Consider the following 27058-nt stretch of genomic DNA (forward strand, 5'->3'; position numbering starts at 1 on the left):
TGTCTCTCTCTCCCTTGTGCCTTTTGAGTAATTACTGTGGTCAAAATACAAAACACCTCTTTGGGCCTTGAACTCCTCAGTCATAAAATTTCAAAGGCGTTTTCAGGATTAGAAAATAATATGGAAAGAAATCCATCACCGCGCATGGTACATCCCGGGTCTCCCAGCAACAGCAGGAGAGCCGACGGTGATGACAGAGAGGCGGACAGACCTTGTCACTCTTCTGTTCTAACACAACATAAAGAAATCTTAAGATCAGATTCAGATGCATGATACAGCTGGAAAGGCGAGCTGGATCCTCCCATAAGTACCAGGTTTCCATCCCCTGGACTTTTCATGCTACGTTCCTTTCCAGCCAGACTTCATTTCAAATGCCATCAGCATATACAGCCTTTTGAGGGGGACCCTGGTTCTAATTATATGCTCTCCCAGCCTCAGCTGCACAACTACCCTTCATTGTGCGAAATTTCCCACCCTATAGCTCTTCAATAAACTTTGCTTTTCCCCCGTGAGTTAGTTTGATCTTTGGTTTAGACATGCCAATGAAGATGGCTGGAGACATAATGCCTCCGAGAGTGTGAGAAATATGGGGCCGATAGAAGAAAACCAGGCAGGGGGGTGTCAGTGTGGGCCGATTACCACAACTCATTCAAGGCCAAGGAGATTTCTGTGGAGAAGGAAAGAGTAGAAACGTGGCTAATGTTTAAAGGAATTAAGGTAAACCTATAGTTGACTTTCATGAAGCCATCCTGCCACTGAGCACTTAAATGGACACCCAGAGGGCCTGGGGTACTGAGAGGAAATACCAAGGAAGAACAAAGCACAGCCCCCACCTTCTGGAATGCCCAGCTCCATCCATATCGACTAGCAATAGATCAAGAGCAAGGTGGCTACTATGGATGTCTGATCTTGGGGCTCTTACAGCTTTCGGTGTAAAGATGTAGTAAGATCATATCAATAACAGAGCTGGAAGTGTTTTGTAAATGGGAAATTGCTTTGTAAATATCACTGGAGATAGTATTCAAATTGGAGGAAAAAGGGGCAGTTATGGAGGGACGGCCATGTTAAGCGCAGAGACAAGCCACCCTTTGAAGGGAGCCCAGTGCACCTTAGAACAAGGTGCTATTGTCCCTTCCAAAGGATAAAGAGAAGGAATCTGACGGATAGCAAGTCCTCATCCAAGGCCATGGTTTAGTGAGGAATGGAAAGAAGTAAATGCACAGCCAGGGGTGAGCTGATGTGGGACAGAAATGCCAAGGGAGGCCAAGAGGAACGAATGGCCTCCAGTAAACCATGCTGACAACTGACAGCTGAACAACGAATCTTGACCAGGATTTCACACTGTATGTAAGAATTAACTCTAAATAAATAATAGGCATCATAGAAAAGCTAGAACTATGAGCCATCATGTTCAGCCAGAACCTCCAACTCACTCCTGCTTGATCCGGAAAAAGTCCCATTCCTCTCTCTCCAAACCCATCCTCTCAGAGAACCCCCAACAAAGGAAAGCCACCAAAAAACCCAGTTCTGCGTTCTTGGTGACTGCAGTAGCTCCTTCTCTGAAGTTGTCAGCAGCCCCAAGACCCTGCCTAGAGTGGTCAGATTTTGACCATACTTGGGCGCAAACCCAGCTTGTGAAGGACACATCATCACCCCTCACCTACAGGGTGTATAAGCTCCCTGTTTTAGATTGGATGCATGACTTCTCTAGCCCTGATCCCTGAGACTGAGGAGCTGGAAGACTCAGCCAGGAGTTGCTTTGCTCAAATAAACCTGTTCTTTTGCTTTTTTTATTTAGCTCAATCTGGTTTGCTACATCAGCAGAGAAACCTATTTTCACATGTCAGAAAACCTATGACTCTAGAAGAAATCGTGAAGGTTGAAGACATGGCTCTGTGGTCAAGCACTTGCCTTGTATCCATGAGGCCCTCAGCTGGATCTGCAACACTGCCACATTTTACTTTTAGTTTCTGAGAAGTCACAAGAGAAATTCGTGACCCAAGGTAACCAAAGCCTTCATACATAGATAAACACAAACTGTCAGAGAGAAAACTGATGCTATACTTCATCAAAATAAAAATAATTTCTTTAATAGATGTTATTAAACACAAAAGTGAATCATAGTTGAGTGAAAAACTTGCTATGAAAATGCATAGTCTTAACTGGGCAGTGGTGGCACATGCCTTCAATCCCAGCACTTGGAAGGCAGAGGCAGGCGAATCTCTGTGAGTTCCAGCCTGGTCTACAAGAGTTAGTTTCCAGGACAGGCTCCAAAGCTACAGAGAAAGCCTGTCTTGAAAAGAGAAAAATAGGAAATTCATAGTCTTACCCCATTAGAATTGGGCGAAAAGAAGGCAGCTCAGAAAACAGTCAAAAGATTTGAGCACCACAAGAAAAGGAGTTCAGCAACAGTCGTTACCAGGGAAACACTATCAGATTCCCATGAGAAGCTGTTCTGTAGCCCTTGGAGGGATACACACCGGAAAAAAGTCTGGCAGTTTGTTATCACTTACCCCCAAACCCAGCAAGTTGGTGCCTAAATATCTGCCCAAAAGATATGAATGCATATCCCTCCACTCCAATTTATTACTAAATGTGCATAACAGCTATATTTGCAGCAGTAAAATGAAGTTCGCTGTAACTCAATGACTGGACAGATGGTAGATCAGGACACCATCGCATAGTGTTAGGCAATAAGAAGCAGTTGTCCATATTTCCATCACTGGTGATGTCTTCCTTTATACCAAGTGAAAGAAGGCTAGAAATGAGGCATCAGATACCGTGTGACCATCTGTGAGCTTTGGGAAAGGCACATCCAGCTGGACTGACAGAGAAAGATCCAGATTTCCTGGGAGTGTGGCGAGGAAGGGGGCTGCCTTGAGAGGGTAGGGATTTTCTTGGAAATATTTTAAATCTTTGTTCTTGTGGTAGTTACAGATGCACATTGTTAAAACCTCTCAAGTTGTCTATTTTTTTTAAAGGTTACATGTGTATTTAAAATGGGCACACGTTAAACAGGCAAATACATGTCAGTTATACCTCAGAAAACAAGCCTGGAAATCAGCCTAGAGTCCATCAGCAGATGAAGAGATAAGAAAATATGGTACCTAGACATGATAGAATTATATGCAGTACAGAAAAAGGAAATCATGACATTAGGTGGAAAGTGGATGGGGCTTGAAATCATGTTAAATGATATAAGCCAGCCTCTGAAGGCAAATATTTATTATATCCTCTTATATGTGAAATCTAGACTTAAAATTCTCTCTCTCTCTCTCCTCTCTCTCTCTCTCTCTCTCTCTCTCTCTCTCTCTCTCTCTCTCTCTCTCTGTGTGTGTGTGTGTGTGTGTGTGTGTGTGTTTACTGTATAGGTAATTTTCTTATTTACTTTTCTATTGGTGTGATAAAATACCATGACCAAGGCAATTTATAAAAGAAAGCATCAAATTGGGCTTACACTTTCAGAGGGCTAGAGCCCCAGATGGCTGGGCAAAGGCATGGTGGTACAAACAGCTGAGTGCTCACATCTATATCTTGATCCAAAAGCAGGCAGAGAGAGAACACTGAGAATGTCAGAATGATGTGAGTCTTTTGACCCTCCAAGCCAACCCCAATGACACTCCTTCTCTACCAAGGCCACACCTCCAATCCTCCCAAACAGTTTCACCACCTGGGGACCAAGTATTCAGACATAAGAGCCTCTGAGGGCCATTTTCAAAATGGATGGAATTGGAAATCACTATTAGATAAAATAAGCCAGACCCAGAAAACACATATTTTGTTTGATATGTAAAAATCTAGACTTAAAATTCTGTCTGTCTGTCTGTCTGTCTGTCTGTCTGTCCGTCCGTCCGTCTCTCTCTCTCTCTCTCTCTCTCTCTCTCTCTCTCTCTCTCTCTGTGTGTGTGTGTGTGTGTATGTGTGTATGCATACACACACATGTGCACACATGTGTAGGTAAGGAAACTAGACAGAATTATGAGAGAGGAGAAGGAGACAGGTTATAAAAAGAGATACTTCCAGAATGTACTTGATAAGAAAGCAGAAGCTGGGGAACTGTCTTAGGGTTTCTATTGCTGTGAAGAGACACCATTTCCACAGCAACTCTTACAAGGAAAACATTTGATGGGTTGGCTTACATTTTCAGAGGTTTAGTTCATTATCATCATGGTGGGACAGGGAGACATGGCTCTGGAGAAGGAGCTAAGAGTCCTGTGCCTTGCAGGCAACAGGAAGTGAACTGAGACACTGGGCTCTATCTTGAGCATATATGCAACCTCAAAGTCTGCTTCCACAGTGAAACACCTCCTCCCACAGGACCATAGCTGCTCCATCAAAGTCATACCTCCTAACAGTACTGCTCCCTTTGGGGACCATTTTCTTTCAAATCACCACAGAACTAACTGGAGGAGGAAGAGAACCAGCTGGGGGTGGAGGGTTGAGGGGGTGAAAGACATAAATGAGAATAAAGTATAGTGACATGAGTAAGAAGATGCTATGTTGAAATCTATTATTTTGTAGCCTAACATAAGAAAATTAATAGGGAAAAAGTTCAATAAGCATAAAGATAACCCTTGGAACGTGATAATATGATCTATTGGTGCCATAGGAAGAGGAAGTGAAGGCAGACATGCTGTGGAAGAAACATGGAAGGCAGAAACGACATGGCTAGGAACACATTAGTAAAACCACAAAACAGCGCCAAGTTTGATCTCTTAAAGTCTGGCAATCCATGAGTTCTGTTAGAGTGCTGGATTGGGTGTCCAGAGGAGGAGGCTGGATGGAGAGAATGGCCTGGACCTAAGGCGGACGATCTCATTTGATTCCGAGCTCAACTAACCTCACAGCCTCTCCCTCCTTCTCACACCCCCTCCCTTCCTCCCTTCCAAATCCCTTCTCTCAGTCTAATGACTATGGTGGGGTGTGGGGGTATCAGACCTGAGCCTCTCACACCCTCCTTCAGGCAAGTCACAGCCTAGAATAGCCATCCCAGGCTTCAGCCATTCTCATAAATACTGTTTTTTTTAAAAAAAAAAAATGGAAGGTTGGTTGAGGAGTCCAGAGCTATTCTTAGCACCAAACTCTATAAAAAGGAAATGCCAATGACAATCTTAGATGGCTGTATTTTTACAAGGGATAATTCAAGCTTCCCTCTGAGAGTTCCCAGTCTGCAGAAATCCTCCATAAAAATGTTACCTCAGGGCAGACCCTCAGCCCCCCCCCCCTCCATCCCCTCTTAACATTGCTAAGATTCTTTGGAGACTATTTGAGTCAGGGACCGACTGGAAGAGCTTAGATTGAATCCACTTTTACAGACGTCTCTTCCTGAGCTACCCCTGTATGTTCTATCAGAGGAAAAGGCTCAATGAGTGAACCTACGGGATGATATTTATCTGGACTGACCATACAGAGACAGCATTGCCAGAGGAGTTAGTAAGCAGCAAGCTCTTGTCACACTCACCTGCATCCCAGCCTCATGTGACTCTAGTAGGAAGTCCCTCCACTTCTCTGAGCTTCCTGTACAGGGTGGACAATTGTGGGTCCTGAGAGCTAATGCCTGGTGTTGGCCCTTAGCAAATTTTCAGCAGCGGCTAACTCATCATTGTTACTGTGTGTCCAGTATACAGGAAGTAGGAGAAACGCATTTTTGCCTTGGAGAACTCCATGCTGTTTGATCCAGGCAGCATGCAGACAGGAGATAAGAGGACGGCAACAGTGATGGGCTGTGTGAAAGCATGCCCTTTGGGAACTGGAGCGATGGCTCAGGGGCTAAAAGTGTGTCCTGCTCTTGCAGAGGACCCAAGATTTGCTCCCAGAGGCCATGGCAGGCGTCTCGCAAGCACCCGTGTAACTCCAGCACCAGGCGATCTGATACCCTCTTCTGTACTTCAAGGACACCCGCATTCATGTGCACAGTCTACACAGATAGGAACACATCCACACAACTAAAAACAAAATGAAGAAAAATTTAAAAACCTTTTTGCTTTCCTGCAACAAAAGTGGTCCCTTGCTTTGAGCTAGGTTGGGGAGAAATTCATTTAAAAATATATCAGACATAGATATACATATTTTTGCTTATATAGATAAGAGATTTTTTTTTTTAAATCGTGTGTGTGGCCGGGTGGTGGTGGCCCACGCCTTTAATCCCAGCACTCGGGAGGCAGAGGCAGGCGGATCTCTGTAAGTTCGAGACCAGCCTGGTCTACAAGAGCTAGTTCCAGGACAGGCTCCAAAGCCACAGAGAAACCCTGTCTCGAAAAAAAAAATCTTGTGTGTGTGTGTGTGTGTGTGTGTGTGTGTGTACATGCGCATGCTGTGAATTGAACTTATGGCTTTGAGCACACTAAGCATGCAGTCGTCCACATACGACCTCTCAAGGGTTTTCAAATGTCTTTTCCTTCTGACCTAGATTCCCTCTTGAAAATTTCTTAAGAAAACAAGCCCATGATGGAATATTTAGCCTGGATGTTTTTATTCAGAGTAGCAAAAAAAAAAAAAAAACACAAAAAACTGGAAAGAGTCTAAATGTCTAACAGTGTAAGTTACATACAACGCAGATATTACAGCTAATGTGTGTTTCCACAAAACCATAGCTACAATGTGGGTTCATTCTGAGGCTATGGCCTGAATTATTGTTTTTATTAAGGATTTGTTGTAACCAGAAACTCTAGGAAGGAAGCCTGAATTTTTCCCATACAAAATCAAAGACACTGAGATATTTATGTACACACATATAGAAAATGTCTATAGACTTTGGCTTACCGATGATTTTATGTGTAACTTCTGAGAAGACCTTTTTGTCTCACTTATTTTTCTTTCTATAAAGACTATTCCTTTTATATGAAAAACAAGGCAAAAAAAAGCGAAGGTGGGATGAATGCACAGTGTCTTCGTTTTTGATTGACATTTCTTTTCTTTCTTCTGTTTTTGAGTCAGGGTTTCACCGTGTATCCCTGGCTGTCCTGGAACTCACTCTGTAGACTAGGCTGGCCTCAAATTCATTGGTCCTGCCTCCAGAGTGCTTGGATTAAAGGCATGTGCCACCACTGCCCGGCTTCATGTGATCTGTCTAAGAACGTTACATCTTTGCTTAGCTTTCCCCTACCACACCTAATACACTGATTGAGCAGATGCCACAGACCGAGTTCTTCCCACCTCGGACTCTGAGTTTTCCACCAATGGATGCATATTAGGTTAGGTCAGAGAGAACACATTACTGTCACCCTGAGAGCAGCTCAACATTCCAGGAACTGTCAGGGCCACCTCTGCAGAGAGAAAGGATGCCTGATAGGAGGTGAGAACTGGTCCTGACTAGCCATGTCTGCCATGGATCTAAGACCGAGAAGCAATGGAGAGCCATGCAGTTTCCATACGTAGAATAGAAAACTGTAAGTTCCCTTACAGCCTTGTGAGTCTAGGGCATCTTTAGGCAAAAGCATTCGCCTCTACTTCGAAAGTCATTGGTGTCAGAGATGCCTAACTTCAGAGTTTTGGCCAAGTTGCACTAGGTTACACAGTTTCTGCCATATACCACAGATTTCAAGACATAATTTAAAATCTACAGATGGAGGGCTGAAGATGACTTAATTGTTAACAGCACTTGCTGCTCTTGCAGAGGATCCAGAGATCCGTCATGTGTGTGGCCCTCACATGACGGCCCACAACCATCTGTAATTCCAGTTCCCATGGATCTGATGCCTTCTTCAGACTTCTGCAGGCACCAGGCATGCATAAGGTACTCAGGCACACATGCGGGCAAAATACTCAAACACATAAAATCAGATCAATCTAATTTTTTTTTTTTTTTTTTTACTGAAAGAGAAAAATCACCAAAGCACTACGTCTCGGTTGTATTTATACCCATTGCCTCAAATGCCAAGACCAAGAAATAAGCCTGCAGCTGTTAATTCAGCTTCTTCAACCTGAAACAGCTGGAAGCTACAGTTGTAGGAGGCATAAACCTGATCTCGGCTTTGTCCTTCGTGTCTCAAGTTTCATGGAATTCTCTAAAAGCCACCCTTCAGGGGTTTGGTTAAGAGACGTGTGTGCTTCTAAGTATTGACTCCCTATCCCCACCACCAAAACAGACTATTGGGATTTCCAGCAGGACATTGAGTCAATGGTCCCAGGTCTACAAAGGCCTGACACCATTCCCAAAGTCATATATTAAATTCAATCAATAACCAATCTTACTCACTGGCAAGCAGACATGGATTTTTTGGTCAGCAATGGGCTCTCGAGACTATTTGGAGGAAGGGACAGACTGGCGGGCTTGACCGCATCTCAAATTAACTATTCTAATCTGTCACAGCTTCCGCAAAGAATAGCAGGCTGTCTGTATTCAGGGGTCTGGGCAACAGCTGTGACTTCCAAACCAAGACCCTGCTCAGAAAGATGATCCAAACATGGGTTGTGTGTTTCAGCAGGCTTTAGGGGGGACTTTCCCACTTAAATGGCCCTTTGTGCTTTTGTAAGACAGGACACTGACCTCACGAGTGGCTAACGCATGATGTCTTGGAGGTCTCGATTTACATTTGGTTGGTGGCCAGGACTGAACTGTCAAAATGCCCAGATGACCGACCGACAGTGCTGGACTTGTTCAGACTTGTTTGTAGTGGAGTTGGGTGAATTCTAGGACACTTGCTCTGTCCAGGTTTGATAAGCTAAACAAAGCAGGACTTATTTAGAAGGGCTGATTCTGGGGTTCCTTTCTGGATGCCAGGATTTAGGGTCATTACTTAGTCATGTCTTTTATTGTCTTTATTTACAGTCAGTACCCTTATCTACTTCAGGGTCTGCTTGAGCACGGCCTCTTTGTTGCAAGGGATGATTCTGCCCAAGACTGGGTGTCAAGAGGGGATGGATGGGATAGCTAAGTGTTACACCTGCCATGAGGACTCAGTGTCCCAAATAAGTACAGCTGAATACTTTCACAGGCTACATTAAGCAGAAGAAAACAAAACAATACACAAAAACGAAACTAAACTTGAACATTGATCTGAAATAATCCAATGAAAGGAAAAAGTGAGCTGGGCATGGTGGCCCACATTTTTAAACCCAGCACTCAGGCAGCAGAGGCAGGCAGGTCTCTGAGTTGGAAGCCAGCTTGATCTACAGAGTTCCAGGACAGCCAGGGATACACAGAGAAACCCTGTCTCAAAAAAAAAATGAAGAGAAAAAAAATGAATGAATACCAAAAGCCCTGAGATACAAATAAAGCCATAATATCTGAGGAAAATTAAGAGTAAAGGAAGACTCTATGAAGTGACAGCAGAAAGGTCTCAGATCTTGCACAGATCACAAGCCTCCATGTAGCCTTTCTATACAACAATAATAAATTTGTTCACAAGGAAGAAAGCCACCTGTTTACAATAGCCATACAAATACCTAGAAGTAAAGGGAACATGTGAACACAGTGGTGTGAGAGATTGAAGAAGACAGGAAAAGGTAGATAGCACCTTCCACGTTCACGGATTAGAGTTATTGCCAATGAACCAAGAGGGACACACAATACTAATAACCCAGCCGTCTTTTTGAGTTACCCAACACCAAGCAGTCATCAACAATCCCATGGGGAGGTACAAGTCTCATACAGAGACTACTTTGATGTAGAGAAGTGAAGTATGTCACTGCTGAGGGTCACACATCTCCAGAAGGCATCACTTGCAAGGAAGAGAAACCGTAAGGCCAGAGAGATGGCTGAGTGGGTAAGGGTACCTACTGCAGAGTCTGAGTTCGGCCCTAGAACCCCCATGATGGAAAGACAGAACCAATTCCCATGAGCTCGCCTCTGACCTCCTCATGCGCACTGAGGCACCTGCAAGCCTACACACACAATAAATAAATAGATAGATAGATATAGATAATAGATAAATAAATACATGTAAAACGAGTAATAATTTAAAAAAGTAGAAAACGTTACAATGAAAATTCTTGAAATGCTTAACTGGTCCAAGCTCAAGTACCAAGGTGTAAAGTGGAGCCTCTCAGGGAAGGGAAGCAAAGGCCATCATGATGTCTGCCCATCCACACACACGTCTTTCTAGTCTGTACAATGCATTGGTCCTGGATGATCACAAAGGCGCTTAGATGCTAGCGGGAGATGCACACCCAGGCTTCATGGGAACGTAACCTGGCTCAGCCTGTGAGGGCTTTTGCATGCTTTCTGAAGGACAAAAGCCTACATACATTAGGGAGAATCTGGTTCAGCTTCATGTGACAGAGAAAACCAAATGGTTGTAGATTGGTGTGGCTGATGTTTCTTTTGCTTTCTTTTTTTTAAAATTTATTTATTTATTAAGGATTTCTGCCTCCTCTCCGCCACCGCCTCCCATTTCCCTCCCTCTCCCCCGATCAAGTCCCTCTCCCTCATCAGCTTGAAGAGCAATCAGGGTTCCCTGACCTGTGGGAAGTCCAAGGACCGCCCACCTTCATCCAGGTTTAGTAAGGTGAGCATCCAAACTGCCTAGGCTCCCCCAAAGCCAGTACGTGCAGTAGGATCAAAAACCCATTGCCCTTGTTCTTGAGTTCTCAGTAGTCCTCATTGTCCGCTATGTTCAGCAAGTCTGGTTTTATCCCATGCTTTTTTCAGACCCAGGCTTTCATACAGTGTTAACAATCCTGCCCAGGTATGGCGCTAGCCTTGTCTTTTTACCATGTTCAGAACGACACCTACACAATCCAAGATGGTTGCTGAGATTCCACCCATCACTACCGTATTACTGTTAGCAGAAAGGCCACAGGAGCAAAGAATGGCAATGCCATCTCCTTTAACGACATTTTTGGGAACATCCCTTGTTGTCTTAGGAGTCCAGGCCTTGCTTACTTGACCACACCCTGCTTCAAGAGGTGAAACAAAGTGTTTCTCAGAATGGCCATATACAATCAAATTTTAGGGTTCTGTTACCAGAAAAGGAAAGGGTTGTTGTCACTGGTGACAGCTGGGGTATGTGTAAACTGAGACCTGAGGAATGAGCTGGGATTAGGCAGGACAAGAACAAGGCACTGCTCACGAGGAACTGGGGTGGTCATCCACAAGATCTGCTCACCGCCCTTCTTGCTGTGACACAGGCTGCACCTGGGACCATTCTATGTGCCCCAGCCCCTCGGGTCCCATGTCCACAGTAACTTCCACCCAATTCCAGCTTCACACCCCTGCACAGAGAAAATTCTCGTTTTGGTTTGTTAAAATGAGAGAACACCTGGTGATTTCTTCAAAGAAACTAGGAAAGTGTTACAAAATGACAATGATCATAGGATAGACCGATGCCTTCTCTCTCTCTTCTGAAGGTGACCTTTGATGTGTCTAGGTGGTTTTAGAAACAATCTTGACGCACAATGGCAGGCACAAGTAAGAACTGCTTATCCAAAAAATGCAGATTGCCACTACAAAAATGCATGCTGGCCATGCTCAGCTGGACAGAGAATCCTTTCCATAAGGAACGGTAGCACTTTTAACAGGCACCTGGGGGCATTTGTGCTCTCAGTGGTGTCTAGAGATAGGGTCAGGGTTCAGAGCAGAGTCACAAGAAGTAAGGAACAGATTCTGTCCAGGTGTCCGCTCCCACGAGGGTCCTGGGGCTGGAACTCTGATCTGCAGGCTCTGAAGCAAGGGATCTGACCCGCAGAGCTGTTCAGTAGCCCTACAATAAAGTTTTTATTCAGATGTAAAGAAGAACGAAAGTATATCATCCGCAGAAAGATGGATGAATGGGAAAACATGGTATTAAGCAAAATAAGCCAGATTCAGAGACAAATGTCACATTTGCAATTGTATGTGGAACCTAGATTCAGAGAGAGAAGAGAGACAGAGAGAGGGAGGGAGGGAAGGAGGGAGGCAGGGAGGGAGAGAGGGAGAGAGGGAGGGAGAGAGGGAGGAAGAGAGGGAGAGCCTGCATGAAAGAGAGACTTTCAGGGAAGAGACTGGAGATGGGGGAGGACGACAGTGGAGCATGAATATGGCCCAAGTGCATGAAAATGTCCCTAAGTCATGCTTCACTCTGTACAGTGAACTTACCCTAGCACATTTTTCTTAAACATGAAAAATGTAGCTCCGACTCTTAGCCCCGGCAGCGCTCTCCCGACAGCCGCTTGACAGGAAGAGCATGTTGTGTCTATCCGCACATTTGCTTCCAGGGATTCTTGGATACACTGTCACCACACATTAAAAAAAGTTTAATAGCTGGCAGTGAATTACAACAATTACAAGTTTCAATTCTTTAGCCTTTTAAGACTGCTAGACACAATTAAAAAGAGCCGTTTATTCAGAAACTGCTTTTGTTTAGCAGAGCACTTAAGGTAACCAGTGTGGAAAACCACGTGTGAAGTTCACAAACCAAGGCCACCAGCTGTCATTTGACAGCATTTCCCACAGGGTGCCCTGGGTGGTGTCGGGGGATAAAGACCAAAAAGGGGTCTCAAGCAGGGTAGGTGCACCCTGAGATATTAGAATCTTGTGACATTCTGACGATAAAGAACATTGCTCACTTCCAAGGGAGCCATAGCACCAGCTTCCACCGTTGTTTGACCAGATTCAGTGAGAACATCTGAACCGCTTGGGACTTAATCCAGAGAAACCTTGCTCTCTCCTCTAATTAGGCTTCTCACAAAGATACCTTTTCCCAACACTTTGCAGTGAAACTGGCTTTTAACTGGTAAACGCTTCGAGCAGTTACGTCTAGAGTACGGAGCACGGGTGACATCTGAAACATACTGACGTTACAAAACACTATGAAAAGGAGACAACTTGTCTAATAAATTCCACGAAGTCCAACTTAATATAGGAGCAAACAAGACAAGGGGACTGTTAGAAATTCCTTGTGGCTTGGAGCATTGAGATTTTCCACTCTGATGAGGAGCGGATGCCCTTGGGGGAGGTTTGTCCAGTCTTAGATCTCCAGTCAGTGGTTTAAAAGCTGATAATGGGAACCTTGTAGGCATGCGGGATTATCTGAGGTTGGTCTTCCCTAAGTAAGAAATAAGCAGGTTTCTAGTCCAACTTATGCTGTGGATCTATAAATGACCTGAACTCCTGCCTTCTGATGCCAGCATGAAGAGGTGATTAAGAGAGTACCTAGCCCTAGCTACTGAACAACTCTAGAAAGGGTGGGGCGATGGCTCAGTGACCAAGAGCAATTTCTGCTCTACCAAAGGACCCAAGTTCAATTCCCAGACCCCATGTTGGATGCGTCATAGTCTCTTCTAACTTCAGCTCCATGGGATCCTACACCCTCTTCTGGAGTCCACTGGCATGGCACACACACAAACATATACACACTAAAAAATTCTTTTTAAAAAAAGCTGTGGAAGAAGTCAGAGGTGAAAGGCTACCCTGAAGACAGGTTATTTAGGAAATGGTTAGGTGTGACCTTCACTGTTCTGCTGTTTTACAGTCATTTCCTCAACCACTCTGTCTGTAGGGTAAGTCTATGATGAAGGCCTCTTAAATAAGATGGGATAAAAACAATCAAATTGTTGCATACATTTCTCCTAAACATTAACTGCCTTAGCAGATATTAAATATGTAAATAACGTTCCTTTAGTTCACATATAAAATGTCATAATATTTAATCATCTAGGAAATTCAGGATTTGTTCTTTATATCAAAATTATCTGTGCTGAGCATTTAAAGAGTATCAAACTTGGGGGCCCAGGAGATAAACTCAAGACCTGAGTTCAGATCCTCAGCATCCATGTAAAAGCTTGGCACAGCGGTGCACATCTGTAAGCCAGAACTGGGTGAGGTGGAAACAGGTGGATCTGGTAAAACAGTGTGCTCGGGCTCAGTGAGAGCATGATTAAAGAAGGCACCCATGCCATCCTCTGGTCTCCATGCCCGCATGCAGGGTGGCACATACACAAAAAGAATATCAACCATGAAAATAAAAGCTATCAAAGTGAAGTTTCCCAACAATTCATTTTCTTCCTTGTAGGCAGATACCTTCTAAACTGGTCTCGATTCTGGTGGTTCCTACTCCATCCCTCATTCACAAAAGAATGCTGGGGAGGCTGTGACATCACAATGGAGTTTTTGTTGCTCGTTGTGAATTAAGTTTGCGTGACTGTAAGTAAATTCCACGGTCATCAAGTCAGATGAACACAATATCCCCTTGGGTGAGTGTTTAAATCATATGTCAACTTTCAAAACAGCATTAGAATACATATACATCATTGGTGGCACAACTTCAAATCTCATGCAAACAGTGATAGTTTACATTTATTGTTAAACTAACAGGATCTAGAATCACCTATGAGACAAATTTCTTGGCATGTCTGAAGAAGTTTCTAGATCAGGTGAACTGACATGGGACAATGCACCCTAAATGTGGATGGCATTGCCCCATGGGACGGGGTCTGTGACTGCTAAGGAAGACGCAAACTCAGCACCAGCATTCGTCTGAGCTTCCCGAGCACAGACGGAATGTGACCAGCCCCTCATGGTCCTGTTGCCATGCTCCCCATGAACCCGACTATCACACCACGAGGACCTTTCCTTCCTTAAGGTGCTTTTCTCAGGTATTTTGTCACCGCAATGACACATAATTAATACACAGACAACAGGAGTCTGTTACTAAGCAGAAATGCCTGCACAGAGCACAAAGCTAACCACAGCTGACCAGCACTTAGTGCTCCTCGCTCTCCTCTCAACAGAAAACATTTAACAAGAGTGTTTTCATCTGTTTATTTAGTTACAACAACAATATAACAATGCATACCAAATAGGAAAGATAGTTAAAATGATGATAAAAATGTTCAGTAACAGAAATGACTATATCTGAAGGAACTGCCCAGGTGTCATTAAGATACATTTTCAACTACAATTGGTTATTAGTGTAAATTAAATTTAGCAACTGAGCTCTGGTTCACATCTACAAGTTATCAAAATATTTTCAAAATGTTACGTAAAAACTGACAACATCCATAAATATATAAACAATAAAATTTCTCCAAAAATTAAAATAAATGTACCCTGAGATAAAATGCTAATCACACTTGCCATGCCAGATATATACTCACATGTGTGTCCTCACACGCCACCGGGAGCTTTCTGTATTTCAAATGTCCCAAGATAAAGTAATGCTATCACATGTTGGTGCAAATTTCAGCCAAGAAAGAACTACTTTAGATTTTACCGTCCCTATGCTGAGGCATCCAGGGTCACTAATGAGAACTTAGGAAGAGACAATGGCATTTGGTTCCAACTCCTCAGATCATGGCTGAGAACTCTAAGCAAAGCATTCTAGGCTTTTTTCTCACACCAACTGACCCAGAATATATTTTAAGAAATGTTTATTTTCTGTGCATATTTGTTTTAAATTATAAATTCCTGAGCACTTTTTCTTCTTCCTCCTCGTCGCTGTCAGTGACATTGACTTGCTGGACGCCAGAGGGAGCTGACGCTGGGGCTGTGAGGACATTCTCCAGGGCTCCAATGTCCAGTGGAGGCATGGGATTCAAGTACTCTTCTCCACTGTGCCCGTGGTTGTTGTAGTACGGGGGCCCATCCACGCTCTCACAGCTCCGAGAATCTTCACTGTGTGTGTGCTCATCTGGGTAGTCTCTGAAAGAATAGTCTCTATTCAAAGCTGAAAATATAGCCTCATGCTTTTGGTACCTGTCTTCATAGTAACCAAGACATTCTGGCATTGAACTTGGAAAATTCCCATAGCCAAAAGGAGGCCGACTATAAGGGCACGTGCTGTGGTAGAAAGACAGAAACATTGGATCAGATCCTTGTCCACACACGTCTGGATCACAGACTATGAGTTAAGTGAATTTTCGTTAAGGTTTGGAAGCATCCCTCTGCCCTCCCACTGCCTACCTATCACCTGCCCATCAAAAGCTTAGAGCAAGACAGTCTGGAGTGGAGCCGTCCCCGCATTATCACCTCTCACTAGTTTCCAGCTTCTTACCTCTGATGACCACGAGAAAGAAAATCCCATCCTGGTCTCTAGTTACCTCACACCACATAGAGTTGGAAATAAAGGTAAGCACATGTGTGACGGCAGGTGACAACAGTAAAGTGGCCCTGCTCTTCCTGGAATGGGCTGAAAGAAAAGCTGCTAAATTGCAAAGCCATGGGACAGAAGACTCCACCTTAGTTACATGAATGACACAGTAATAAATTTAGAATACTCTCAGCACTATAAAGGCTTAGAACTGACACTACACTATGCTTTCAAAGGGTTTTTGCAACAAAAACAAAACATGGGCAAGATTGTGGGAAAAAAAACGTTTGCAGTTTCTCAACAGTCTTTTTAAAGGTACAGCCAATAATCCTGTTACTCAAAACCAGTTGCCAGTTCTCTTCAAATATTAATCCCCTCTCCAGAGACGAACAGGGATTACAGCCATATTGGGCTCGTGAGCTCCATCTAGTGACAGATAACACAATGATCACATTCATTTGCAAATCCCGCGGAATGCCAGGCGCTGTCTTGCCTCCTCCGAACTTGGAAAGAGAAAGGCAAGGGAGGAGGAAGGGGGAGAAGAGAAGAAAAAAGGAAGATAGGATGGACCTTAGGAAGGAAAACCAACTCTTCTGAAATGTATGGCAGAGGTAGCAGGCCCCTGCCTCAAACTCTCTGAAGATGTCCCACTCCCAAATTCTGAAGTAAGGGGTTCCTTGCTAACATTAATTACCACAAATATAAGACAGTATTTGCATTTTTCAGGTTTACATTAATACTGCCACATTCTAGTTCAGGTATTTAGAATTTAAAACATGTGCTCTGATACACTGTCATTCTAGCTGCTAAGACTTTGTCCACATAGCTTTCCACCTTCAGGTCCCTCTATCCACTGAACTCCATGGGTGTGTCAGAGAGGATATCACATCTACTTCCCATATAAACCCTTCATTTAATGTAGACATATTCAGTTAGTAACACAAGATTCAATTTTAAGACTTGGTAGAAAACTGAAAAACCCTAAAATCTTGATCTGTATCAGACATGTACTGTGGTTTGAAAAACCAGCATCTCAATGACTGTACCGCATGGGGAAAACACGTTAGTGTTATGTTCACCAGTCAATTGCTACACAGCTAATCACGGTCATACAATCAAGTGAGCCGATATAAAAGCATCCTCTCCATTGTGAAAAGCATCTGTTAGCATGATTAGAGTAATATCAGTCAACACACAGTTACGACTAGTCTGCTTTCTAGGTATGGCTGGGGATTTCATACAGAGCAAACGGGCCTTATGGACATTTGCATTTCATCGGAACGAATAGAACATGTTCTCCTCATCAGCACACGGAACATTCTCTAAGTAGCTCACACAGTAGTTATGCCCTACATCAAGTCTTGGTAATTTTTAAAAACTGAGTAATATCACATATCTTCTCAGATCACAATGGGATAAAACTACAATTCAACAGCAACAACAAGAATGGAAAGCACAAGAAATAACGTACAATAGCAACATAAACCAATGGGTAACTGGAGAAATTAAAAGGAAAAAGTTTTTCTGGTAGTAAGTGAAAACAACGTCACAAAAATATGTGTGATACAAGAAACACAGTTCTTTTTTTTTTTTTTTTTGGTTTTTTTTTTTTCGAGACAGGGTTTTCTCTGTGGCTTTGGAGCCTGTCCTGGAACTCGCTCTGTAGACCAGGCTGGTCTCGAACTCACAGAGATCCGCCTGCCTCTGCCTCCCGAGTGCTGGGATTAAAGGTGTGCGCCACCATTGCCCGGCTAGAAACACAGTTCTTATGGAGAGATGTAGAGTCCTACCCCATATATCAGATGATCAAACAGCCTCAGAGCAGCATTCAGCAGTGTACCTCAAGAACTCAAAAAGCAACAACAAACAGACCAAAAATTAGTAGAAAAAAAGAAACAAGAAGAAATAAAATTAAAACTAAAGGAAAAGATGAGTGACAGGAAAAACAAGATTGACAAATAGTCAGATGGGGAGTAGGGAGAAAGAAAGAGATCTCAAGCAAAACCAAAGATGAAAAAGATACTGCAACAGACAGAACAGAAATACAAAGCGTCATTAGAATTCATTATGACAAATCACATGATAAAATAACTAGAGGGCCTAGAAGAAATGGGTGAGTCTGTGAGCACACACAGCCCACCCAAACTGAGTCAAGAGTAGACAGAAGAAGGCATGGCAGAGGAAAGTGACTGCAAGATTCAGGTTTATGGTCAGCTAGGATTCCATAACTAAGTTCAAAGGCAGCTTGGGCAGCACAGGGAAACAAACATCAAAACATAAAAGGAGGGGAAGAGGAAATAAAGGATGAGGAAGGGAGAGGAGGGGAAAATCGAAACTAAACAGACTAGCACTGAGTAGTGAGACTGTAGCCTCAAATGTCTTTTTAAAAGACCTTCCAGGACCTAAGGAATTGACTAGTGAATCATACTATTCATTTAAAGAACTAATTCCAATTATCTGAAAACAATTCAAAAAACTGAAATGGAAGGAACTTCTATTTCACTTTTGTGAAATGTTCTTTTAAATACTTTTGTGTGTCCAGCTTTTCCCATTACCCTGATATGAAAGTAAAGAAAACTATATGTTCATATTCTGAATAAACATAGCTGTAAACATTCTCAATATATTTATTGGTATATGAAAAAGATCACACTTCATGATAAAGTGGGATTCACGGATGGGTCAACATACGCAAACTAGTAAGCATCACCAGAATTGAGGACTATAGTATATTATCATCTCCATAGAGAGAGTATACAGTAAGATATAATATTTTTTCATGGCAAACACTCTTATCAGGTCATATATAGAATAAAATCCTCAAAATACTAAAGACTAAGTGTACAACCCACAGCCAATATGACACTGAGCAAGGAAACTACAAATGTCCCCTCTAAAACTGCAAACCACAAAGGCATCTGTTCTCACCACTCTTATTTAATACAGCACTGGGAAGCCTTAGCGTACAAGGAAAGAGAAACCAGAATATCTAAACTGGAAAAGAAGATAAATTATCCATATTTGAATATGACATGACTTTATATAGAGAAAAATCTAAATTTCCCATCAAAAAATTGTTCGAGTAGATACATAAATCTAGCAAAGCTGTAGACTATGAATTAAACACCAAAAGTCAGGCTTTCTTTGTGCATCTATGGCTGCCGATGCCCTTGAACACAGTAGACAGCCATGGCTGGCACCAAACTTGACTCTCCCACCTCATCTTGATGTGCTCTGGGATTTCAAATAGTGGCCATAAATGAAACTGCTGGAAAGAAAATGAAGAGTTCAACCCATTCACACAAGCCACAAAAACAAAATATTTAGAGTAAGTTTAACCATGAACTGAGAAATGTATACAGGGAAAACTGATATATTGATGAAAGAACGCGTTTAAGGCCAACCTAGGTGCCTAAGGCCATATCTCAATACAAGCAAGCCAACAAAATCCTGTATACTACACAGCTACTGTAACCCAAACATCACAGAGACAAGTGCAACAGAACCAAAAATTCAGAAGTTAATTCATGTCAATGCTGCAACTGGCTGTCCTGGAACTCACTCTGTAGATCAGGCTGGCTTTAAACTCAGAGATTTCCCTATCTCTGCCTCCTGAGTGCTGGAATTAAAGGTGTGTGCCACCATACCCAGCCAGGTAAAATTCTCCACACAAAGTGGTTAGTATTTAAAGAGATAGAAATGTTTTATTATCCTTTATTATATGCTGTGTAGATGCAGCAAATTCCATAACGATGTACAGATACTACATCTCTAATACAAAGGAATACTGTTGCCAGTGCTCTACTCAAAGCTCCAGATGCCCTCCACCTAGGGCAGGACCTACACACTGGTATTTTTCACGGTCTCCTAGTGCGACCAGCCTGCAGCCAGGAGCTGACCGTGCACTGCTTCAGCAGGAAGGGTGGAGTCACAATCATGCCAACACCACATGAATCCCTTGGGCACTCTTCATGTCACTAGAGAGAAAGCCAATTTTATCATTCCTTCATATAATACACCACTACCTACGAAGTACCAATGGGGGAAAAAATAGAAACAAAGAACTTGGACCTAATTAAATTTTAACATCTGTCACTTTATAGAAAAAAATAAGTGACAGAGAACATGTCAATACCCCAGGATGTGGATATGTTTTTGTTTCTTAGCTGATACACAGCACTGAAGAGGGTGGAGAGCCACTGGCAAAGCTTAGGAAACAAGCCAATGTGGATATTGGCTGGGTCTCAGTTTACACACACCTACTGTGAAAAGGTTTGAGACAATACAGGAAAAGCAAAGACGGATGAATTACCGGCACATGAACTTCTCAGCTATAAGAGGGGAGGTAGTCATTTCATAAGTCTGTAACGTTCAGAACCAGAAGCGTCCTGATGTCAGGATGTTTATATTCACTCTAAGGGGAGGGACAGCTGTACCACTGTGCACTGAGAAGTCAGTTCTCTCTTTCCATGTAAGTCTGGGTATGGAAGTCAGGTCATCAAGCTTGGCAGAAGAGCCTTTAAACCCACTGAGCATCTCCCCAGCTCTAAGCCTTGTTTTGCTTTAGAGTTTTAAAGGATTTGCATAAGCTTGCTACATAAATATTTCTATTCGCCACAGTTGAAATCAGAAGTGTCCTAAAATCTGAAACTTTTTGAACACCAACAGTAAAAAAAAATTGATATTATTTAGATTTTGAAAGAAGAGAATGAAACTGTACTGTACTGTACATGAAATATGAAATCTGAAATTTTCTTTACAATACATCCTTGCTTTCAAAGTAAGGGAAAAGTGGAGAAAGGAGTAGTAAAATGTCAGCTTCTGAAGCTGGGTGCTAACATTTGAGGCACATTATGCTACACTGTTATCTTTTTTGTATTCACATCTTCTGTAACAAAACTGTAACACACAAAAGATTCTCCATGATGAAGGAGGTAAGTCATTACCGCTCCTCACAGTCTCTAAATTGGACTCTGTACTCACTGTGCTGGTCACAGTGACTCGCTAGCTGAACAGAGATTATGAGAACACTCTCTTCTGAGAATGCTCACAAGCTGGGGAGGAGCAGTGCAAGAGGACAACACAGAACCCTGCACATTCCTTTCCCATCCATTAACACACAAGTTCCCCTTCCAACAAGTTTCGTATGTCTTCTGTCCAAAATAAAGTGCATCATGAGTCATGAAAACAAAGCCACAGTTTGGAAAATGATTCAGGGGAGCAAGTCAACCACCTCTCCCACCTAGTTTTAAGCCCAATCAGTGGGTTGAAGAGTGTCCCCTCAATTTTTCACATCTATCTGGGACCTTAAAATACAATTGCTTGGAGATAGGGTCTTAACAGATATGGCTGCATTGAGGTGACATTTTATTGGATTGAGCATAGCATGATCCCAATGACTTGTGTCCTTATAAAAGCAAAGTATTGCAGGTATGAAAATTTTCAAAGGATTAATATTTTGTAAAAAAAAAAATGAGAAAGAGTGCTGGGCAGGGCGGCACATGCTTTGATTCCATTATCTGGGAGGCAGAGACAGGTGGAGCTCTGTTAGAGGCCAGCCTGGTCTACAGAGCTAGTTTCAGGGTAGCCAGAGGGCTACAGAGAGAAATCCTGTCTCAAAAAGACAAAAAGAGAGAGGAAGGAAAGAAGGGAGGGAGAGAGGGAGGGAGGAAGGGAGGAAGAAAGGAAGGAAGGAAGGAAGGAAGGAAGGAAGGAAGGAAGGAAGGAAGGAAGGAAGGGGGACACTGGGGAGATGGTTCAGTGGGTAAAGCATTTACCAAATAAGCCAATCCAAGCCCCTGGAACCCACATAAAGACCAGTGGAGCAGCACAAAGGAACCTAAACAAACTGAAGGTGGAGAGAGGAGAATCTCTGAAAGCTCATGGGCTGGTTGGCCCAGCTGAAGCAGTGGCAAGCAACAAAAGAGACCTTGTCTCAAATAAGTAGAAGACAAGATCCAAAACCCGAGGTTGTCCTCTCCCCTCCACATGTGCACACACTTCACACACACACACAATATTGTCACACAATGCAATGAGAAGACACACACAGATATACACAGGCATACAGAAAGAACACGGTGACAGCAAAGGACGGTCGTAGCAATAAGCCAAGGGCAGTTGAGGGTTGGCAGGAAGCTTGAAAGAAGGATTCTTTCCTGGAATCTTCAGAAGGGAGCACAGGCCTGTCAATAGCTTAATTCCAGATATCTAGACTCCACAGCTATGAAACTAGTTATCACTGTTGATTTAAAGTACCACGTTTCTCTAAGCACCAGCAAACCTATATCTAGAAGCTTATTTTAGCTTCCAACCTCAACAACCAGAAGACTACTTTACACTGTTTAAGTCACGAAGTTCACCATCATTTGTTACAATGGAAATGCTGAGCTATCTGCTTACTATTCAAATGTTAGCTTTCTAGCAACCCCACGATTGCTATCTATAGTCTAACTGATCATCCACATTGTCTATAAATTCCTTTCTTTAGACTCCTAGCAACTCTACTGACTACTTACACCTGTCTGTGCAGATGTCCTCCCTAAGGACACATTCCTAGCTTGCATATATTCTTTACTCATACCTAGGAAAGGAGTCACCACTTACTGTATATTTAATATTCTAAGGAATTGGGAGTTTTCAGGAAAGCCTGTATCACTTTCATTTCCACCAGTAATACATGTGGATCCTAATTCTCCAATATTCTTATTTTGAAACATCTAACCAGAGGATTTGGAGTGCTTCTGGGGGGCTTCCCTGTAATGATGATTGAATCTTGCCATGTGCTTACTGACCACAAGCTCATCTTTTTGAAGAACATCTAGTTGGATTTGTGCCTTCTTAGAAACTGAGCTGCCTTTCATTGCACTGAGAATGCTCTTTGTATATCCTGCACACATGATCTGCATACCTCCTTACATTCTGTGGATTCCTGTCTCTTTTGTTGATACCTCGAGATGCAAAAACCGTTTTAATTATGATGAAGTCTAGTCTATTTTGTTGTTGGTTGTTTCTAATGTAGTACATAAGCATCACCAAACCCAACTCATACACGTTTTCCTTTTCACAGAAACTTTAGACTCATAACCAAACTAAGCATTAGTGTAGAGTTCTTATATAATTCTCCCTCCCAATATGCACAGGATCACAACAACACACCCCACAATGGAGTGCAATAGGGGTTAAAACCGCTGCCCTAACAGATGCATTGTTACTACTCTGACCAGTCTCTCTCACCCTTTAATTTCACTGCTCAACACGTTCATCCAGAGTATGAGTTTGGAAACAAAATCCCTGTATCGGTAGTTACGTTAAGATTAGGTTTGTGGAGAAAGACCTAATCTGGAGACTAGTATCTTGGTAAGATGAGAACACTCATACATATACACACAAAAGGGGAAACCAGCCACTTTTCATCTTTTTCGGGGGTTATGTATTGGAAGCACAGGTTCTGTTATTTTCAGAAGGGTCTCTCACTCTGTAACATACACTCGTGGTTCTCTATGTCTCATGGTTTACTAGTCCCTTTCTTTTTCTAGCAGTAAGCGCTAGTCCAACTGGCTGGATATTACAGTTCATCCATTCATCCACTGAAGGAGTTCTTGTTTCCTTCAAAGGCAACTATGAATAGTCTCCATAAACATCTTTATGCTGATTTTTATATGGACAAAAATTCATTTGGGTATATACCAGGCAACACGATTATTGTTTAGTTTTGTAAGAATCTGATAACCTGTCTTCCAACTGGCTGTGAATTATCTTTTAATTCTCTTTAAATCACACTGAATTAATCTATTTATTGCTAGTCAGTTTTCAGACTGTGAGTCACACATTCATTTCTAGGGTAAATCCGATGTGGTCCTGGTTTGCAATCCTTTTACTATGGCTGCAGGATTTAGTTTGCTAGCATAATTCTGCACATATATTCATATAAGGCATGTGATTTTGATAATTCACTCTGGCTTTGGTAACAGGGTGATGCTAGCATCGCAAGTATTCCTTTCTTGTTTTTTTTTTTTGAAAGAATTTAAGAAAGAACTGATGTGCATTCCTCTTTCAAAATTTCATAGCATTTACCAATGATGTCACCCAGTCTTAGATTTTTTTCTTTGCTGGGAGGTTTTACATTGTTGAGTCATCTCTTAAGTTTTTTTTAAAAAAATTTTTATGTCTTTTCGTGATTGTCAATTTGACAGTACCTACAATCACCTGAGGGAGATGGGTCTTTTGGGCATGGCTGGTGATGATTACATTCATCAAGGTGGGAAGACTTGACTATTGTGGGTGGCACATTCCCTAGACAGAACGTTGGATTGCACATTCTATCCAGGAAGAAATGGGACTGAGCAGCAGCATGCATTTGTTGTTCTGCTTCCCAACTGTGGGTAGATGTGATCAGCTGTTTCAAACTTTGGCTGCTTTTTTTGCTTGACATGGTGAACTTCATCCTTGAGCTGTGGCCAAGAATAAGCCCATTCTTCCTTACATTGCTGTTCCAAGGATATTTTGTCACGTAACATGAAAAGAGGCTAAGCTATTTGTTAAACTTGTTTCAGCACATACAGCATTTGTCTTAGCTGTTTTTACCTGAGAAGAAAGGGATTTGGCAAGAAAGGAAGAAGGGTTTGTTTTCACTTTTAGTTTGAAGGGATACAGGATACCAGTAGGTAAGGCATGGCCACAAGAGGGAGATGCCTGTAGCTAGGAAGACAGATGGTAGCAACAGTCCCATTACAGATCTTACACTCCTTAGCAGTTTTGTGCTTTTCTAGTTTTGTTTTTTTACTATAACAGTCATATATGCTTTAATCTTTCTTTTTTTCTGTATTGACTTTTGTTTGCTCGTTTTCTAATTTCTTAAAGCATAAAGTCAAGTTGTTGACTTGATTTCATGGAGCACACACTGACCTGAAACTCCCTATGCAAATGAGGATGATCTTGAATCTGTGATCCTCCTGCTTCAACCTCCTAAGGGTCAGCATCGCAGGCATGTGTCACCATGCCTGGTTTATGTAGTGTTGTGGATTGAAGCTAGGGCCTTGTGTACATCAGGCAAGCACTGTACTAACTGAGCTATAACCCATGCCCTGAGGATCTTTCTTTTTAAATACAGGCATCACAGCTATGAACTACAATCTGAACACTGCTTTCAATAGCATGCCCCACAAGCTTTGGGACATTGTGTCTTCATTTTCACTGATCCTATGTCTTCGATATATTAGGTGCTTAATTTCCAACTTTTTTCTTTTATCACCACTTTATAATCACATTCCATTGTAGTTAGAGAAGAACTTTTATTATGCCAATCTTTTAAAACTTACGGAGGTTTTATTGTAATCTGAAACATGATCTTACCTAGATAGTTGTACAGTACTTGAGAAGAGTATATGTTCTCCTGCTAAATGGAGTCTATGGATGTGTATTTATTAGTTCTATTATTAGGCTTACAGTGTCTTTTAGTTTATCTCTTTATTGATACCATTACTGATATTGTTCTCTATTATTATAGGTACCTAGCCTTCAAGAGGGCGATCATTATTTAGGGGGGCTGGAACGGATGAAGATAGGTCCTGCACTTTTAAAGTTTTCAGCGCTATGGTTATTTCCTACAAGTATAAATACTGGAAGTAAGAAAACTCAATGATTTAAATGGAAAAGTAGAAACAATACTAACAAAACCCAATAAGCAGAAGAAAGAATATTAAGGATGAAAGACAGGTAGAGGAAATGGTACAAATATCTGTAAAGACAAATAATAAATGAGTATGACCACAAAGTCATGGGAATCAAGAGACCAACCAAACCCAAGATCAAGGGTGTAAAAACTAAACAAAGATGTAAAAAACAAATATGTATAAACTAAAACAGAATCTATTCAATGAAATTACAGCAGAAAATTCCCCAAATCTAGAGAAATGGACACAATGACTACAAGAAACATTCAGAATCTTAAATACACATGAGCAAAGAATGAACTTCTCTATGACACATGACAGTCAAGATGTCAAAAATACAAAGAAAGTTTTAAGGGAAAACTGCCAACTCACCTACAAAAGCAAACACATCAGCACAGTATCAGTAACACTAAAAACTAGGTAAGCATGGAATGGTGTATTTCAACCCCTGAAAATCAATGCAATCAAGACTGCTATATACAAGGGCTGAAGAGATGCTCATCAGTCAGGATCACTAGACACTCTTCCAGAGGACTAGGGTTCAGTTCCCAGCACGAACATGTCAGTCCACAATACTCTGTAACTCCTGTCCCAGGACATGTGATACCCTCTTGTGGCTTCTGTGAACAATGCACACATGAGGAAAATAGACAAGCACAAGTCAAACATCTATACACACAAAAATAATAAACTATTTTCTTTTTAAAAAGATATTGTTATACTCAGCAAAGCTTTGGTGTGAGAATATGCTATACAAAGAAATTAGGACATTAAGGACCATCACACTAGCAGCACAGGAATACTTACAGGAATAGTATACTCAGAAGAAAGATAACACAACATGAAAACAAAGGAGAGAGAAATTTTTATGAGGACTAGATGAAAAAAGGAGAGCTAAGGGGAAAGCCATCACCCAACATAGTAAACCAGCAACCTTTTAATACTACTACAGATGAAAAGGACATAACAAACAATAATCCAAGGAAAATACTATTACAGGAATTAGTAAATATTTCTCAATAACACTTTGGATATAGTCTCAACTTACAAATAAGAGATACAGAAGAGAGATGAAAAAAGATCTATCTACAGTTACTAAGAAACACATCTTTCTGTAAAGATATCCATAGAATAAGAGTCAAAGTCAATATATCAAGCAAAACTAATCCCAAAACAACCAAATTAAAAACCACATGGAGAGTCCATCTTACTCCAATCATAATGGATCCCATCAAGTAAACTACCACCAATAAACCCTGGTGGGGATATGGGGGAAAGAAGAATGGTAGGAAAGGGGATCCTTATACAACGCTGTCAAAAATGTAAAATTAGGCCCGGCGGTGGTGGCGCACGCCTTTAATCCCAGCACTCGGGAGGCAGAGACAGGCGGATCTCTGGGAGTTCGAGGCCAGCCTGGTCTACAAGAGCTAGTTCCAG

General features: G+C 42.1%; 1 protein-coding gene across 2 annotated transcripts in view; it reads right to left on the reverse strand.

Annotated features, from left to right (window-relative positions):
• Positions 1–15282: 15282 nt before the first annotated feature.
• Sox30 (SRY-box 30) overlaps positions 15283–27058 on the reverse strand; it is a 32235-nt gene continuing 20459 nt past the window's right edge. For both annotated transcript variants that reach the window (XM_005368159.1, XM_005368158.2), the window contains one exon: positions 15283–15697. In XM_005368159.1, the coding sequence (XP_005368216.1) occupies positions 15579–15697 (119 nt within the window). In that variant the 3' untranslated portion in view covers positions 15283–15578. The remainder of the gene's footprint in view (positions 15698–27058) is intronic.

Source organism: Microtus ochrogaster, unplaced genomic scaffold (assembly GCF_000317375.1).
Source record: "Microtus ochrogaster isolate Prairie Vole_2 unplaced genomic scaffold, MicOch1.0 UNK30, whole genome shotgun sequence".
Classification (NCBI taxonomy): domain Eukaryota; kingdom Metazoa; phylum Chordata; class Mammalia; order Rodentia; family Cricetidae; genus Microtus; species Microtus ochrogaster.